This window comes from Coturnix japonica, chromosome 2, assembly GCF_054131305.1.
Source record: "Coturnix japonica strain WE chromosome 2, WE-NBRP24, whole genome shotgun sequence".
Lineage (NCBI taxonomy): Eukaryota > Metazoa > Chordata > Aves > Galliformes > Phasianidae > Coturnix > Coturnix japonica.
Genome location: NC_140664.1, coordinates 103,378,315 through 103,396,682, shown reverse-complemented (window position 1 = coordinate 103,396,682; position 18,368 = coordinate 103,378,315). Strand labels below are relative to the sequence as shown.

The 18,368-nt window shown below is 39.5% G+C and overlaps 1 protein-coding gene across 23 annotated transcripts in view; it reads left to right on the top strand.

The window, feature by feature from the left end:
* Nucleotides 1–18,368, top strand: part of RBMS3 (RNA binding motif single stranded interacting protein 3) — a 682,345-nt gene that overhangs the window by 331,125 nt on the left and 332,852 nt on the right. For 14 of the 23 annotated variants that reach the window (XM_085538329.1, XM_085538322.1, XM_085538325.1 and 11 more), the window contains one exon: nt 13,963–14,132. In XM_085538329.1, coding sequence (XP_085394455.1) covers nt 13,963–14,132 — 170 coding nt within the window. The remainder of the gene's footprint in view (nt 1–13,962; nt 14,133–18,368) is intronic. The other 9 variants (XM_085538326.1, XM_085538323.1, XM_085538320.1 and 6 more) reach the window with 1 other exon arrangement.

The following is an 18,368-nucleotide window of genomic DNA, read 5'->3' as shown; positions in this document are numbered from 1 at the left end:
ATGTTGTGAATATCCATTAACATGTGATCTTTCAAATATCTGTTTAAATATATTCCACCTCACAGAAGATCACAGCCTTTGCAGAAATAGTTTTGTTCCTTGTGCGATACGTGGGACTCAATCCTACAGCTGTCTTCAGACAGGCTGAAGACCTGCAGTGCATGCTTGCATGTTTCTGTGTATTGCTGCATTGCTTAGATTGCTGAAGGAAGTACTTCTTCAGGTTTTCTAAGTAAAATTTCCAAAAGTTGAAAATAAATTTATACTTACCACTTATCTATTATGTTCAGCACTTTTTGTCTGAGATTGTAACTAGAAAGAGAGTAGTGTGAGCGCACTGCTTTGCCGTGACTTGACGGAGGCCATCAGATCACCTTCCCCGTTTCAAAAAGTAGAAAGGACCAGGTTTGAAATCTTGTCAAAACTGAGCATTGACTACCTAATAGCAACTGGCATTGGCATTAGTTGTGTATCTTTTAGTCACTGAGATCTTTCAAGGACAGTTTATTTCATTTCAATGATCCAGAACCAGACCACACCTAAAATGATACTGCTTTTTCTTAAGCAATGTATCCTTAGACCACACTGTAAATCTTCAAGGAAATGGAGAAATAGGATTTTCAGCGTTTCTAATTCCTTTAACCAAAGGTTAATGGACTAATATAAATGCTGCTAGTGCTGAAATCTTGTGGAATTTTGTTGTTTCATACTGACTTAAGTAAATGAAGTAAACTTCAGGTCAAAGCACAGCAAAGGAGTAAAGTTGAGATGTATCCATTTTAGTAAATCATTTGTGTGCAGTTGAATTTGACTGTAGGATGTATGTTTCAAAACCTGCAGAAATCACTTCGGATGTTTAGTCTGTAAGTAAACTTGAAGGATTTTCTGCATATATTATGCATGAGGTGAAAGTGTTTTGTGTGAGGCAGTGCTTTCTCATAGCCCTGGAAGCACTGATATTTTGGGACAGTACTTTGTTTCAGTCAGTGAGCCATTCTGCTCAGCACCATGTTACTTGTAGATGTGGTGTGGGTGCACTCCCTCCCCTAATACAGATTGCTGATGATGGTATCACAGTGTCATCCTTCAGAGGCTCAAGAAAAGCCAGTTGTGCCTGGCTGCCACTTAGGCTTTGAACAATTGATGACTGCCTGAGGAGTCCATTATTCATCACACACCTTTCTCCATTTGGATATAAGCGTGCAATGGAGGACCATGTTGCAAGCTCTGCTAAAGCCAAGGTAAACATCATCTACTGTTCTCTGTCAGAAAGTAAAGATGGTGTTCTCAACACGGAAGGCAGGCAAGCTGGCTGAGTGTTACTTGCCCTTGCTTATTCATACTAACTGCTCTCATGGACTTTTTGTCCCTTGTACGCTAATACATGAATCCCAGAAGCTTTTTCTCTTTGTGGCTTTGGCTAATGTGCAGTTCCCCAGATTTTCCTGAAGAGAAGTGTAAATGTTCACCATTCTTCTGGTCATCCAGAATATTCTGATGCCCCAGTTGCCAAACCTTCTCAAAACAGAGGGCAGCCTCCTGGTGACACTGACTCTGTGACAGTCACTTGATAACTTACAGCTGGTTTATTCTGTTTCAAATCTGATGCACCTCTTCTGCAGTGGCACCCCTCTCCATAGACCCTGCTACTGGGCAGAGATGCCTGGCAGCAAAACTCAGTGCAGACTGAGGCAAAGAAAATACTGAGTTGTCCTATCTCTTCTGAGTCCTTTGTCAGTAGTGCCTTGGTTTATTCAACAGCGGGCAAATGTTTTCCTTAGTCTTTTTCTTGGTGCCAGCACACACACAGACAGCCTTCCTTGTATTCCTAACCAATTTCTATTCCAGCTGATAATGTGGTATGTTACTGTTACAATTGGATTATTGTTTTATTAGAATTGATTGTAGCTCTCACTCTTCCCTATTCTGCTTCTGTGTATTTTTTTTTTTAAATATTAGATTTAAATTCCTTTTTTCTTTTCCTCAACTTTTTGTGCTTGTGTGTTTGAGACAGTGGTATTCAGACTTATTGTATATTTATACGTATCTAATTTGAAACATTAACAGTATTGTCACATGCTGATATTCTTCAAGCTTCTTTTCTGAAGCTTGGTTCAACATTTATTAAAGAAATATATTAAGGAGACTTTAATTTTATTTGTCCCAACTTAACATTTGAAACAACTTCAAACATATTATTTCCAGAAAGAAAATACAGACTTAAAAAAATAAATCATGTGTGAGTGAAGAATATTAAAAGGTCAAAAAGTCAGCAAGCTAACAGACACAATTGGAGCTAATGTTTCAGTTTAGAAGGAAGTTTAAGCTCCTAGTTATTAAAAAATATGTAATTTGGATGAAAAAATGTAGTAAATACAGATTAATTTGTAGGATTTCTTTTCCTAATTTTATTTTTTTTCCCATTTTTGGTTGTATCATCAATTTTAATATATGCATCTCGCTACCCTTGATTTATATTACTTGCAAGAAGTGTGCCTCATTATCTCAATTAATCATTGAATGGTCTGAGTTGGAAAGAACATTTAAAGGTCACCTAGTCCAATGCCGTGCACTGAACAGGGACACCCACAGCTAGATCAGGTTGCTCAGAGTCCCCTCCAGCCTGACCTTGAATGTCTCCACCACATCTCTGAGCAACCTGTGCCAGTGCCTCACTACTCTTAATGTGAAAAATTTCTTCCTTATATCCAATCCAAATATCCCCACTTTTATCTTGAAACCATTTCCCATTGTCCTGTCCCTGCTAAAGACTCTGTTCCCATTTTTCTTATAGCCCCCCTTTAGTTACTGTAAGGCTTCTCACAGGTTACCTCAGAGCCTTCACTTCTTCAGGCTGAACAGTCCCAGATCTCTCAGCTTGTCCTTATAGGGGAGGTGCTCCATCCCTTTTGCTGTGATGGATTTTACAGAGATAAGTAACAAAGAGGCTGAATCCCCATACTGCAGTGTTCTTAACTTCTGAGTTTTGCACACAAGTTCAGTTCCTTAGTAATGTTATGCATAGCGTGAAAAAAGCACGCGACACAAAGCTGAAGATGGTTTGTGCAAAATGAGTTCAGCAGTATCTGTATATTTTAGCAAGGTACTTGGCTCGTTATCCCCCAACATTTAGCAGGAAGTAATTATGATTTTAGGGAGCTGAGAGAAAATAGTTGTCACAACGAAATTAAATTTCTGTGCTGGTTATGAGCCATTCTAAGGGTATCCGAAAAAAGAACAGTAGAACAGACCAACGGGCAAGTCAGTTTTGTATGGATATTTTGAGTGAACCTTTCTCAGCGCATGAGTCAAATGACATTTGAAACTTTGGATGAGCACCGGAGTGCAATCTGTTATTGAAGGAATGGGGAGAGATTGAGACTTTACAGCGTTGTGAATCTAGATCTTTTTTTCTCCTGTTCTGAGAAGTTCTAAAAAGGAGAAATAGGTGACTAAATGACTAAATGAAATTAAGCTGCAGTATTGAAGAGGGAAGGGAAAATGCTTGAATAATACTGGATTAAAATGATGAATCTTTCATATGTATTATCAGCAGAGGAGGCTTAAGCCTGTTTACAAGTTCACTGTGGACATTCATGTGTGATTTTTACTTTTCAAAAGAAGTTGATTTTTTATTTACATTGTAACAAAACCAGATATAACAATATCAGTAGTTGTCAAGGAATCTTTCAGTGACTCTGTATATTTAAAAAAATAAATGGAGAAGACTTTCACCATTTAGTAATCCTGTGGTCATTCTCAGGACCTTCCGTCATGACAATAAGGTGTATGCCAGGAAAATACCATCTGTGAAATCAAGCCATACAGAGGAGCACATAATTGAAGGAGGAGGAGTGTGAAGTTTTGCCTTAGTCTGCAGTATGCATCATGAGTGCCCATTGGCTTTAAAACTCAGGCTTTAATTTAGCTCAAGTTATTTGTGATTTCCTAAATAAACATATGAATAGATGCAAAAATATGGAAATATTTTTTTTTAGTATATTTTAAGAAAAAGCAACTGTTGTATTTTTCCCATATTCACAGCATGCCTGAGTAATTTAATCCTCCAAAGAGTAGCATCATTTATAGAAAGTTGAATTTTAACAAAAAAGGTTAGAATTGCCTGTAAATAAATAGTGCAATTTTGAAAATTCCATAAATAGAATGAAGAGGTTCTCCATTTTTGCATTAATTATTTGGTTTATCTCATAAATTTTGTCTCAAGTGGATTTGATTGGTATCTGGAAGAAAATTTGAACATAATTTACTGTAGATGCTTATTAAATGAAAGAAAATTAAATAGCTTTTCCTTCACTACCTCCTATGCCTGTTGCATGAATTCTAGAGAAAATGGAGATTTTCTTTTGTAGGACAGGGGACTTCAATAACAGTGCAGAATGTTCACATGTTTTCAACTTCTTTGGCATACAAGTTTAAGCACCCAGTGATGCCAGCTGAAAAAGCAAGTGCTTAAGTTTATCATGGCAAATCTTGGTTACCCTCGTGGTACTCAAGTATTCTGTACCTTGCTGGCATGTTGACAGCATGATGCTCAAAACTGTCTTAGTCCTGGTGAAGGTATCAAACTACGTCACCTGAACTGTTACATGGACCCAGACAGTTTTGTAGCTAGAGTAATGGTGACTCCATTGTGAATTCCAGCCTTCCTCACAGACAACTTGTTTTAAGGATGTAAATAATTACCTAGTATGGAACAGAGAGGTTCCTGAAACTTCTAATGTGGAGTTTCAGACTCTGATGCTTCTTGGGTGACACCACATGTGGCTGCTCTGGTCTCCTGGGCTCCATGAGGTTTCAGCCCTGCTGCCCTCAGGCTTTTCACAAGTGTCTGACCAGACACTCACCTATGCTGATGCCTAAATCATTGCTGCTTGTCACCCAGAGTCTTCTAGCTGTATCAGCTTACTGTCAGAGGGCTTTCTCACTGTGCTTTAAATGGCATTTAAGGGCATCTGTCTCGTGAGATTGTTTCTCACTACTCCTCTCTATGCAAAGAGTTAGGTAGGTATCATCTATAATAACTTTCATGGGCACTTCTAAGAACTCTTTGTTGCCATATGCTTTTTAAAGGAGTTCACACTGGAAGCGAAAATGTGGTAAAGCTTGTGATGGCTCATATTTTCTGTGGGCATCCTCAGACCCTTGGCCTGAAATTAGAACATTGCCATAGCCCAAGGGAGCCCAAGGAAAAACATGAGCTCTAGGCTATTGTGGAATGCCCCAGATTCTGTCCTGATGGTATCACACAGTTATCTTTGGGACAAACCCTTCCCAAACTCTGTGTTCTGTTGATTGTTTGGGCCACAAGAGGAGAAGCACATCTCATCTTTGTGTAATGTTGTCTGGGGAGGGGAGATGTGTCCTTTGCACATCTACAGGAACATTGTGGGGAGGCTATGGGGGCTCTTCCTGGAGAGCTCTGCCTCCCTCTGGTTCTTCCTTTGCCAATGCTTATGTTAATAGTGGCAGATTTTCTACTTAATTCTTGTATAGAAAAGATAAACCGAGTAAATGTGGGTCAGATTTGGGGATAAAAAATGTTTTTGTTTTTTTGCATAGCAAAAGCCCAAATAAAAGACATCTGCTTCTGATCTCTGCTCACCAAGTTCTCGTGTGGAGAAGAAAGGGATTATATCAGATGTTCTGTTTCTGTTCTGTGCTTTAAGTTCAGTTTTATGGCATGGTCTTTTATTGCGCTCTGGTTCTCACATCAGCACTGATGCTGCGGTATGTGTGTACCGGGGGCAGAGAAACAATACAATGCAGCATGTGCCTCCTACTTCTCATTTACAAGGTACTTTTAGTCTGCCACATGTAAACAAATACCCAGAGAGTAAATTTAGCTTTTCAGAGCCAAAACCCCATTTGTTTCTGCAAACATTTGGTAAGTTAAATAATCAGGCTTTTGATCCGCCTTTTTATTCGTAAACTTCAAATGAACTGAAAACTCATCACCGTTGCCCCAAAATGCTTGGGAATTTAAACATAAGTAAAAATCTAAAAATCTCTGCTTACTTCAAGTTGTTATTTCTTCTCCTTTTTTTTTTTATTTTTCATCACAAATTTGTTGTATTACAAGCAGTAATTGCTGTCATATTGTGATCTGTGCTCTAAAATATTCTTGGTGGGAGAATTACAATGTTTTATAGTCCAGATTGCCCAGATTTAGTACTTTTAAGATCTAGATTCTGATCACATTTTGTCTCAGTACATCGATAAAATATGAATGGATTGGATAATGAAGCAATAACACTAATTTATGTCAAAGAATATAGGTTATTGTTTACGAGTTTGCCAACCTGCCAAAATACTTTATCTAAAGGAAGAGCTCTCCTCCCTTGCTGGGAGATAAATAATGCCCAGGAATGGTCTGTCACCAGGGCTTCTGCCACAAAATAAATGGGAGGGAACAAGGCCGGGGAGGTTACTTTCCAGGGCGGAAAATAGTTTTGTTTTTTTTTTGGTGACATAGCTCTATTCCTAGCCTTTGGCTTTTTAGTATTAAGGACTAGATTGTACCCTCCTGCCTTAGTGTGAGAGGCCCTAAATTCAGGAAGCTGCTATAGTTCTGTTTGGATCCTCAAGCAGTGCAGGGGGAACAGAAAATCGCTTATGAGAGATGAGTAATTTAATTGCTCAAATAGTGAGGAGGGTGAAGGGCTGATTTTGGTGCCTTTGCAGCCATGTTTTTTAGTGACTAAAACCCAGGAGCAGCAGAGGTCAGGGCCTTCTCAGTTTGTTTTGCAGTGCTCTCCATCACTGTGCCCTCCCAGTGCTTTGCACTTGACTGGGGCCTGCCTGTCCTTAGGCAAGATGACCAGTAGTCTGTCCTAATAGTGCATGCTCTAATTCACTTGATTCTTAATACTTCATCACTCTTTGGTATTAGCCACTTCCCAGCTTACCAATTTGTTTTTGAGATTTCCTGTTAGACATCAGTGGGAAATGGGGGAGTATGCAGATTTCACGTATTTCATTTGGCTCTTGAGTCAGGAAAATATAAGATATTGCTGTCAGTGAGGAAAAAAGTGGTCAGGCTTCTGGTGTATATCATCCTGGCTAACAGTTGATAAACTGCGCTGTTGAAGATAGCAAAGAAGAGTGAATTGCTATTCATGTTTTCGTTGTTATTGTTTACTTGGATTTAATGCATTTGCATGCATTTAATGCTTGCAGAATTATATACAATGAGACATACTTTTCAGGTATTGTCCAATAAGGAACTCTCTCTTCTCTTGGGGCTTGCCTTCCTATCTACTGTCTGCCTTTAGCTGTTAATAAATTGTTGTAAAGTAGCAGTGGTGGCTGGGAGAGTGGAGAAGACTGAGCTGAATTCTTCCTGTTTGTGCTTTATTAAGTTCCAGTGCTTTTGATAGCTTCAGGGAAATTGCAAGCCTCAGGAGTATTTAGGCTACTAATTTCAACAGCATTGTATGTGAAACAAAGATCTCAGAAAGCACTTTACTGACCCATCAAATCCCAGTTTTACTCATACTTTAGAGTAACTGTGCCTGTTACTGGACTGATTACTTTTTTTCCTTTTCTCATGATTGTCATTTTTCAGAAGTAATATACTTTTTTTTTTTTTTTTTTTTTTTTTTTTTACTGTGGGAAAAGAAAAGGTAAGCCAAACAGAATGACACCTTTTTTCCTCTGGACTAAAGATATTGTTTGGAACAGAATGAAAAAGAAACCTTCAGTGTATACAAGAAGTGTGAGAAGAGAGCACTGTCTTTCAATAATTCTTTGTGTGCTTTATATTTTGATAATAAGTATTTTGTAATCAGAAAGCTAATTCAATTGGCATTTTGTTTTTTTTAGGCTTTAAAATGATTTCACTCTTTCATTTTAGGCACATGATAATGAAATCAATTGTATGCGTAAATCATTTTTGTCTGCAAAAGGACTGGGAATAACTTCCACTGTTAAGTTACATTTTTATAATATTTTCCCCATTTTTAAGTGATATTGCAGTCCTCAGTAGACTTTCATTCAGTTATCACAGTGCATTATATAAGCCATGTCAAGGTAAGGAAGAATCATTACAGATAAGTAAACATAAGACGTAAGGAATCTAAATGGTTGGCTTGAGATGCTGCAGTGATAGGATGGTAGCTCAGCAAGTGTGATCCAGCAGCTCTGATTCAACATTCTTATGTCCAGCAAATTGCATTTAAGGGCATTGGAAGTGATTCAGGCAAAACAAAAACCTCTTGATGTGTGTTCTGATCTTCCCAGTTAAAAGAACGTACGGAAAAGACTTTTAATCTTTTGTCTTCCTTCATGTATTGTGTTTACATATATTTTCGTATGCCATTCCATTACTGTTGGAAAAATGTTGCCAAGGGGTGAGTTGTTGCTTTTGAAGAAACAGTCCATGAAGCTTTCTGACTGTGCAGAGAAGTTAGTAAGTATGCACACAAATACATCTGTTGGTGATGTCTGGATCTATTGATGTTAAGGAAGCATCCATGAAGAGCTCTGTCTCTCAGGCCCTTGCTGGATGTGAAAGTTAGACATCAGTCATGAATGACTCTGTAAGACCCAAGAAGGCCATACAAAGTCAAGAAAAAACCACAGTGACTTGAGCTCCTCTGATTGCAGCCTTTCTGAAAAGCCGAAGGTTTTGGTATTGCCAGTTCCATTCTTCATTTCTTGTTTGCTTTTCTATTCAACTTGGCTATGGAAAGGAAATATATTTTTACTTGTGATGCTGTTTCTCACTGAGGATGCTGAACCAAGATGGAACAGTTGCTGAGTTTTTTAATCTCATTCCTTCTATCATATTTGCCCTACCTTCTCTTTGACTATGGTTATCTTTGTCTTAGTTTGATATTTGTCATACTGTGCCCCGTCCTTGGAGGTGTTCAAGACCAGGTTGGAGAGGGCCCTGGGCAACCTGATCTAGTAAATGTGTATGTTTGGTGGCCCTGCTAGGCAGGGGGGTTGGAACTACATGATCCTTGAGGTCCCTTCCAACCCGGGTCATTCTGTGATTCTGTCACCTACAAGATCCTATAAGCAGGCTCATTGTTGCTATAATCGGCCTGAAAGAACCCTCCAACTCTCAGAAATTACTCCTTTGTACACCAGAGTGTTAACAAAAGATCATTTTCCTAGTGTGAGCTGTAAAGTGATATTTGCACAATTTATTTGTATTTATTTTGCCTTACTTTATCTTCCATTCAATAGCTAAGGGAATTGTGTAGCAATTGGACTTAAAATGAGATGAAGCCAGCAGATGGAAAACACTCAGATCAGAGTGAAATGGATTGTGTGTGATCACAATTGGTTAAATAACATGTGCTTTAATGGAGAACTGTGTGTCGTAATTGTATTTTTTTATATAAAATATGTACTTTGATAGGAAAAGTCAATGTATCAGTGTTACTGGGAAATCTTTCCAAGAGTTTACTTTCAAGTGGATAAAAGAGTACAAACTTGGGATAGCCAAAGGTGAGTACAAACAGATTGGCCAGTCCATTAGCATAGCTGTCCAGCTGCATTCTGGGCTCTAAGGCCACTCCAAAACCACAAGCCCAACTGCCTCAGAAGCCTGCCAAGGAGCCAGCTGCTGCTAATAAAGCAGACTCTACAACTTGGCATCTGAGGCCTGTGATTCCCATCCAGAAGAAACTGTATTTGAAAAATATTTAAAATTTGTCTTTTTAAAGAGTATATTGCTTTGGAAGAAAAGCGCTTTAGACTTAAACTTGCAGCAAGTGAAAAACTATATGAGTGCTCTGGTTGCCGTGGGAAGATAAATACCATTCTTGCGTAAGGAGGTTGGATGTTGGAAGGAGAAGTGTTGCTCATTTCGAAACCAAGCGGGCTTCTGGTTCAGCATTTCTGGGTTATTGAGTAAGAAAGACCAAGGTATCTCATTATTCACACTTAACTGTGAACATTCGTATGAGGCACGTTGTTTCCGAGGGCTTGGTATTAGGGTGTAAGTGCAAGGGTGCGTTTCTGAGGCTGGGTGAGAATTAGGCACATTAATTTCTTACTTTTAAATAATGAAAAAGAAGAAATTTCATTCATTTTTCAAAGATGAAAACAAATGCTATTAGCCAGCCATGCTAAATTAATAAGCTGCTTGGAATGATCTACAAACCAGTTCATTCCCCCCAACTCCCCACTGAATAATGAAGCATGAGAATTGAAAAATGAGATGGTTACTTGAAAAATTAACGGTCAAGCAGTCTCTGAATTCCAGTTCCCTTTTGAAGTAAAACACGTAGATTTTTGCATAATAATTTCTTCCTAGTGCTGCAAGTCCAGTGCTTGACTGCATTGGGAAAATGCCTTTCCCAGGTGGCTACAGTTGGTGGCAAGGTGTTTGGAGACAGTGTGGAAAGCTGGGCTGTTGTAGCAGATGGTTTAACTGCATTGCTCCGGCCATGGAACAAGTTGATGATGGAAAGAGACTTGAGTTTGCTGCCAGCAGGTGTGCGCAGCTCCCCAAACAATGCCCCCTTTGGCACCATTTGGGATCATCAAGTTGCCATTCATTTCATTCACTCCAGTTATTATGTGGAGATTAACGAAAAGACCCTTTGCTCATTTGGAGGCAAATTACATACTTCTACATGGCATCAGTCATATGCTCCTCAGCTCAGGAAACAAGAATCCAGAGCTTTCTTCTGACCTGAAGCTTTTAGCCTGGCAGCCAGCCAGAAGGTGTCATCAAGCTCCACTGCACGCAATTTTGTAGTTACTCTGCAGATGGCATGGGGTATTGGATATAGAATATTGGATAGAAAGTACTGTGGGCTGCAGTGCCTAAGAGAGCTCGATGGGCTTAAGAGGTCTCCAAGTTGAAGCGTAGCCACCTCCTTTAGGATATCTCCAAGTACTGGGGTCTCCCTGGATGTGTGTATGTAGTGTGTGTGTGTCTGTCCCTACAGTGTGAGCAGCTCCTGCATGAGATATCTGCTATCCCATGGCCTAGTTCTGTGCATATTCTGAGGACTTGACTTTATCTTTTATTTTATTTCTTCCCAGAGCTGTGGCCTCAAAAAATCAGTGTAAATGCAATTCAAGTTCACTTCTCAGTCCCTATTCAGTTGGCTGAGGGGGATAAAATGGCTTAAGCTTAAATTAGAATTAGGCCCCTAGTGCTTTCCTCTGCATGAGGATAAAGATCTTATAATAGAGAGAAAACTGCTTTTTATATTCCAAAGGTATATTTCCACTTGTCTTTTTTTCTTGCTTATTAGGTTGGTGCAAGAATAGGCCATTTACTGATTATCCCTCTCAAAGACATATATAATAATAATTAATAATTTAAGTACACAGGACTTTATTGGCTTGCAGAAAATTCTGACTTTGTATCCTTATATTATTTACTTGCATTCAGTGTTCAGCTTGGGAGCATGAGGATGAAATAGTGAGAATATTACTTTTTTTAATTATCAATGCTCAAATTGTGCAAAATTACTATGGGATGTTTCCTGTACTGGTGCTGTGATGCAGCATGTCCTCATTTACCTCTGCAACTGCCCTAGTGTGTCCTGAGATTGAAATGTGCTTTCTGCCAGGATGCCTTGGGACACATGGTTTATCCATTGGGCGGGTGTTAGTGCTGTCTGAGGTTTGATCCAGCCATGCCCACAGCACTGTATGCAGCCAGGCTGCTCCCCATGCTGATGCTGGGTCTGCTGCATGAATCTGTTCCTGGGAATGACATTGAAGCTTGGCTGGCTGAGGATTACCCAGTGGTAAAGTGTGTGTACAGAGAAATATGATCTGTATGCATAAAGTGCTTTTGATTGTCAGCGAAAGTATCTGCACAGATACTGGGGGAAGGAAGTGCGTTGCCTTTTCTCTTTTGCTGGGGATCAGAGTGAATGTCATTACTTGCTAGTTTGGTGATCCCATTGTCTATTAAGCTGATTTTTCCTTTCACTGAGTCCTTTTTGAGCTGTGTTACAACCAGGCGGGATTGTAGAGGAATTCAGATGTCCTGACACCTGATGAGTTCCCACTGTCATGGTTTAAATGAGAGAAACTGGGAAGGAGGAAGGAGTAGGCAGCAGGAAAGGCATCGCTGCACGCATGGTGTTTCATGTGTTCCATCAAAGCCTTCAAGCTTCACCCATCACTGATGCTCCCTTTAAGTTCTCTGACTTTTTTGAGCTCTTCTAAGCAAAAGGGACTTATTTGAAAGAGGCTAAAGCTCCTGATTTGAAAGTATCTATCTGGTCATGGTTCTGATTTTTTTTTTTTTTTTTTTTAATTAGTTTAATTATAAGCACAAACATATGACCACTGAAATGAAAGGAGCTGTTGATTAGTATGATCAGAATAACTCACAGACCAGTATTTTCTCTGTCCAGGCCTAAATACAGAACTAGCACAGCAGTCACTAAAATGTCATTGCTGCTGTAATGAAAATTGCATATGTTTTGCCTTTACTTGGCCATCATGGTTAAGTTGGCATTGGCCCAGCATTTACCTGCAGCTGCAAGCATGTTAGCAAATTACACTGACCTCCTTGTGGAAAACAGCTTTTTTCCCACTGCATCCCCAGGCTCCACAGACTTCTCCCCTGCTTTTCTACATAGGTCACAACAGGGGCAGGACATGTCCTCATCCTGCCAGGCACTCTGCCGCAAGCAAATGTGCTGAGCCAGGAATGGTTTCAGCAGCGGAAATCCAGTGTGTTGCCACAGGTTGGAGGTACTCAGGTAATTTTTAATGTGAGGTTGTGTCTTCTTGCATGTATTTTTCAAGGATTTAGGGGAGCATATTGTTTTCTGTTTGAGAATACTTCCCTTCTGAAGCGATGCTTCTCGGTGGTTGTGTGTGGTTTGTGGTTGTTCAGAAGTGGGTAAGTTCCCAAGAGTGGGAGGTGTTGTTCTATCCTTCTTTTCCAAATCCTGTTTTCTGTTTTGAAAGACATTCATTATGACAGAATGTTTCCAGGCTACACAGCTACACAGAGGTTTCTTCCTCTATCAGGTTACCAAACCCCTTTCCACTTGCCTGAGTGTGTACTGGATGCTCCTCATGTCTAGATAAGATTATTATGCTCCTGGTATCAGCTCTCATACCTTTGGCTGGATATTCTTGTTTTTATCTTGGAATATTATTAATGCAGATTGCATTAAACTTATTTCTGTAATGCTAATTACTCCTGAGTATCCATCATTTCAGAGACTTATTTTGAGATCTAGATAAAAGGCACTGGTGAGGCCGCACCTCAAGTAGTGTGTTCAGTTTTGGGCCCCTCACTGCAAGAAAGACATTGAGGCCCTGGAACGTGTTCAGAGGAGAGTGACGAAGCTGGTGAGAAGTCTGGAGCACAGACCTTATGAGGAGTGGCTGAGGGAGCTAGGATTGTTCAGCCTTGAGAAGAGGAGGCTCAGGGGAGACCTTATAGCACTCTATAACTTCCTGAAGGGAGGTTGTAGTGAGCTAGGGGTTGGCCTTTTCTCTCATGTAGATAGTGATAGAACTAGAGGGAATGGTTCCAAGCTGCGGCAGGGGAGATTCAGGCTGGACATTAGGAAGTATTACTTCTCGGAAAGGGTAGTCAGGCATTGGAATGCACTGCCCAGGGAGGTGGTGGAATCACTGACCACGGGAGTGTTCAAGAAACGTTTGGATGTTGTGTTGAGGGGTATGATTTAAATGGGAAATATTGGTGATGGTTGGACTGGATGATCTTCTAGGTCTTTTCCAACCTTGATAATTCTGTGATTCTGTGAAAATAGGCTCATAATCTAGCAGCTTTAATTCTAATAAAGTGGAGAGTGAAATAATGCACCTCATAACCAAACCTGGATGCCACATCCTGTCCCTTTTTGAGGGATTGATTGACTAGACATGAACAGGGAGGATGGGAGGAGAATGCCTTTCGTTTGTAGCTACTGAGGAGAAGCACACAAGTATACAGCTCTTATTTTCCACTAACAGCCTCTTTTCTCTTCTTTCCAGCAGTCCTATGCACCAGCTCCCCACCCCATGGCTCCTCCCAGCCCCAGCACAAACAGCAGCAACAACAGCAGCAACAACAGCAGTGGAGAGCAGTTGAGTAAAACCAACCTGTACATTCGAGGCCTTCCACCCGGCACCACTGACCAGGACCTTATCAAGCTGTGCCAGCCGTAAGTGCCATTAAAATGCTTGCTTCTTTGGGCAGGAAAATATCACATCTGATCTTTCAGCTCACAATAGTATATGTCCTCTGAAAGGTGTCAGAAACTTTGTGCGCTTGAAGGTTAACCATTATTCATAGCGTTTAATCAGATCATTAATGCCCTGAAAACTTGCTGGTAATGAGTTTATGGGGGATAGAGAGATGAGGACCTTCACACTCACTTATGCTTATCTAGTTTATTTCCTACATAAAATTTGGAAGGAAAAAAAAAAACAAACAACAAAAACTTGAAGACTTGTATGACAAATAAACCTCCCTAATGACAGATTTTATGGTTACAATAATCTGTGAATCATAAGCTCAGGAACGACAAAACATGGGTGTTCCCACCTCAAGTCATTTATCACATCTTTCGAGTGCTGTGTCACACATTGCTGGTCTCAGAGATTGAGAAGTATGAATCCCACAGAAGGTGGCCTTGAAGTAAACATCTAATTAGCTGCAGTTCCACTGAGAACTGATGATGTAGGAAGTAGCACCTTCCCCCCGTTTATCTGCAGAGTCATATTTGAAAATTCTATTGATAAATATCCATTTTATTTTGTTTTATCACTGGCAACGCAGCAAAAAGGAGCTCTGTGCTCCTCATTCATCATCAACAGAACAGTTTCCGAAAACACTGCACCTGGTTAACCCTCCTCACTTGATTGACTAGTAGTAATAAGGGTAGACATGAGAACCTGATTGGATTTCCAATGTCTTAATTATTATTGATTAAGTAGGAGGGAGATAATCCAGTTTGAGATTCCAAACAGAGATTTCCTGGGTAGAATTTGGAATAACACTTTTTTTGCATGTCAGAATAACATCAAGCAATTAAAAATAAAAATCCCTCCCCTCTGTGATACAGGAGTGATGTGCTTTTGTCATAGAATAGCTTTCTTCCAAAAGACAACAGCCTTTCTGATGTTTTTTCATTGCAAATCAGCAAACAACAAATGAATTCTGGTAAAGTAAAGGAGCAGCCTGGAGCTGACCTGCTGATGTGAACCCAAATTGCTGTTGTTTTAAAATTTGGAAGAAGACTAAGAATGGAATGGGATATTATATACTTTGTTTTTCTTCACTTCTTGGTTCTCACCATAAATCCCCCTAAATGTGCCTTATGAATACATAACTGACCAGGGCTGGACGTAGAAGTCTTATTGAAGTGAGATTTGAACTTCAGCACAGTAGAGTTAGCTTGGGAGTCTTCTTTGTGACCTTGTCCTCGTGAAGTCACTACGACTAGAGTGCTCACAGGAACATAATGCTGGAGATATTTCATATTGGATGCAAAGTTGAATTGTGAATGTACCTGCCTGACATTTATACGAACCATATTCATTGATGCTTCTCACTTGTGACAGCCACAGGTAAACCCAGCTTAAGGGCCAGATCCTCAGCAGGTATAAACTGACTGTAGCTTTGCTCCTGTTCAGATCGCAAATTTGCTGGATGACTTGTTGCAATCTGACCCTTTCCAAGCTCAGACAAATGCTTTCATCTGAGCAGGAATGAGCTAACTATTCCTGCAGGCGCCTCACAGCAGTGGTATTTGGTGCTGCAGTCAGGATGTGAGGCACAAGGCTGCTCTGGGTTACTTGAACCCAGTTCAGAGAGTGTGTTCGTAACCCTTGTCTGTGCATGGGAAAGGCACATCAACTATCTGAGAGCTTCCTTTTGGCACAGCACTGTGGCAAAATTTTAATGTGCTCCACTAAACTTAATCTGGTGTGTGATTAGAGAGCTTTGTCTTGCTATCACGGAGTTCCTGTGTGAACAGATGTGCTGTAAGAAAAATGCTGACATTTATTTTGCTGATTTTTTTCTATCGTAGGGCTGCATGGATTTAAGGACAAACTAGATAGTTGTTTTGAAGTATTTATCAAAGCAAAAGGGAAAGACAATGTAGGAAAAATGAAATGTGAAAATTCAAGAAATTGTCACGACAATATAGAGACTCTTAAAGTAATAGATAGCAAGATATTTTCTTTACCTTTGCAGACAGCTACATAGTTGAGATGGATAAAAGTCTAGATCCCTGCTTTTTCTTATCTCTTAAAAACAAACAAAACACAGTACATATAACAGCAGCATGCAGTTGTATAAGTAATATAGTAAAACAGTAATGTAAGATATACATTTGTGTCTTTAGAAGTGGTTGCCTCCTATACAACTTTCTCTTAACTTGCATAACTGAGGTCTCATCACACAAACAAAAGATGCTGAACAGGTATTCCCAAAACAGCTGAAGGTGCTGCTTTGTAGGCTTCCTGCACAGATATAATGATCTAATTTGTTATAAGGTGTGAGGTGAGAACTTGAATTCCAATCTGTGAACCACCATATTGTTTGCAATGCAGGATTTGTAGAGAGCTGCCTTTTGGGAAGATGTTTACCAAACTTGTTTATGCCCATGTGTAGCCTGGGTTCCCTCTAGGGCTGGCTGCCAGTGCTTTGTGAGCCCTTCTGAATCCCTGTCCTCTGCTGCAGCAAGTGACAGTGCTGCCAGCAGTACAACTGCCATTTGCAGTGTCTGACATTTGGCAGGTATGAGGAATGATGTTCTAAAAACACAATATTTCTCTCTCAGAAGTACAGGGAATGCTGGAAATGCTTTTGGCTATGAACATCTATCATAGCATATCCCATTTCCAAGTTTATTTCATCAAGAGGGCCACCCTCTATGTGACGTGTAACATTTTTTTTATTTAATTGCTTTTTGCCAGGTGGTTCTGGAAGAGAAACTCTTTCGTCAGAATTGTTTGATAAAGTGCAGGGCTGTCTTGGCGGATCCTGTGTGCATTTCTGTATTTCTGCTGCGTGTGTTTAGGTGGTGTGTACAGCGCATAGAACAGAAAACTGCAGACTGGAGTACCATTGATGCTTGAAGTGCAGAGTCCATTACACACGATGGCAGACATTTCTGACAAATGTTCAGACACTATCAAACCTTTTATCAATTTAAGAGTAACCTTGTCACAGTAATCTGTCAAACTGTTCATAAAACTAGAGGAAAACAAGTCATCATAGGCTGTACAGTAACCCAGTAAATAATAATAAAAATTGCTACTGGAAGGTTTTCTATTTTGTTTAGTTGAGATTCTCAGTATCTGGTTTAACATGCATTCAGCAAAGTTGCATCAAATTCTCCCTTGCAACGGAGAGCTGTTATGTTGCACTATGTCTTTTGGGACTTTATACAATTGTGCTGTCAAAGGTTATAATGAAAAAGAGCTGACAGAAATATTTATCAAGCATAAGTATGCTGTTCTTTTATGTATATATATCTTTTTTTTTTTGCATGGATTCTCATAGGAACAGAGTAAAGAGACCTCCACAAATGGACTTTAACACCCATCCATGATCATATTGATCATGGGATCATTGTTAGTCTAGAAATTCAATTTTAAATATTCAGTGAAAAAAATAGTAATTATCATGTCATTCACACTTATTACTCTGAGGTGTGCATTCTCTACTGTTGTAATAGTACGATCCATTTCAGCCAAATCTTTCCAGTCAAAATAGTGTTTTTGTCAAAAGGAAAGATAACAACCATAAGATAAAAAATTACTGATTATAGACAGAAAATCATGACGTGTGTCTCAGCATGAAAAAAATATATAAATGATTCTCTTTTGAAGCATTCATAACTTGTCGCTCATTTTGTCATGCACTGTATTTTATTTCATCCAGAAGAGTTCCAGAGTCTCTTGCAAACATACACAGATGGCTTAGTTCCCCACTGGTGTAGTGGACACATCACATTCTTACTAAGTACATCCTAGTGGAGAAGGGAAAACTTGCACACTGAACATTTATTAATTTTAAACATTTTTCATTTCACAATTTAGCAGTTTCAGAGGATACTGGTCTTTCTGTCTGTCTTTTCTTACATGTGTGGACTGAAGAAGACTAACTCAAAATGCCTTAAAAATATAAAGTTGTTTTTGAAAAACAGAATGGGAATTTGGGAAAAGAGATTTTGTTTTCTTCCTTTCTTCCACCAAAACCAACACAAAATGCTGACGAGAAAAGTCATCTTAAAAACCAGCAACATATGACAAACAAACAAATAAAAAACACCCTTGTGCATTACATGCTATTAAGACATTGGCATGTATTGAAAAGAAAATCCCTATCAGTCCCGAGTCACTCAATTTTTCACGCCAAGTTTATGGTCTAAAAGAAATCTATT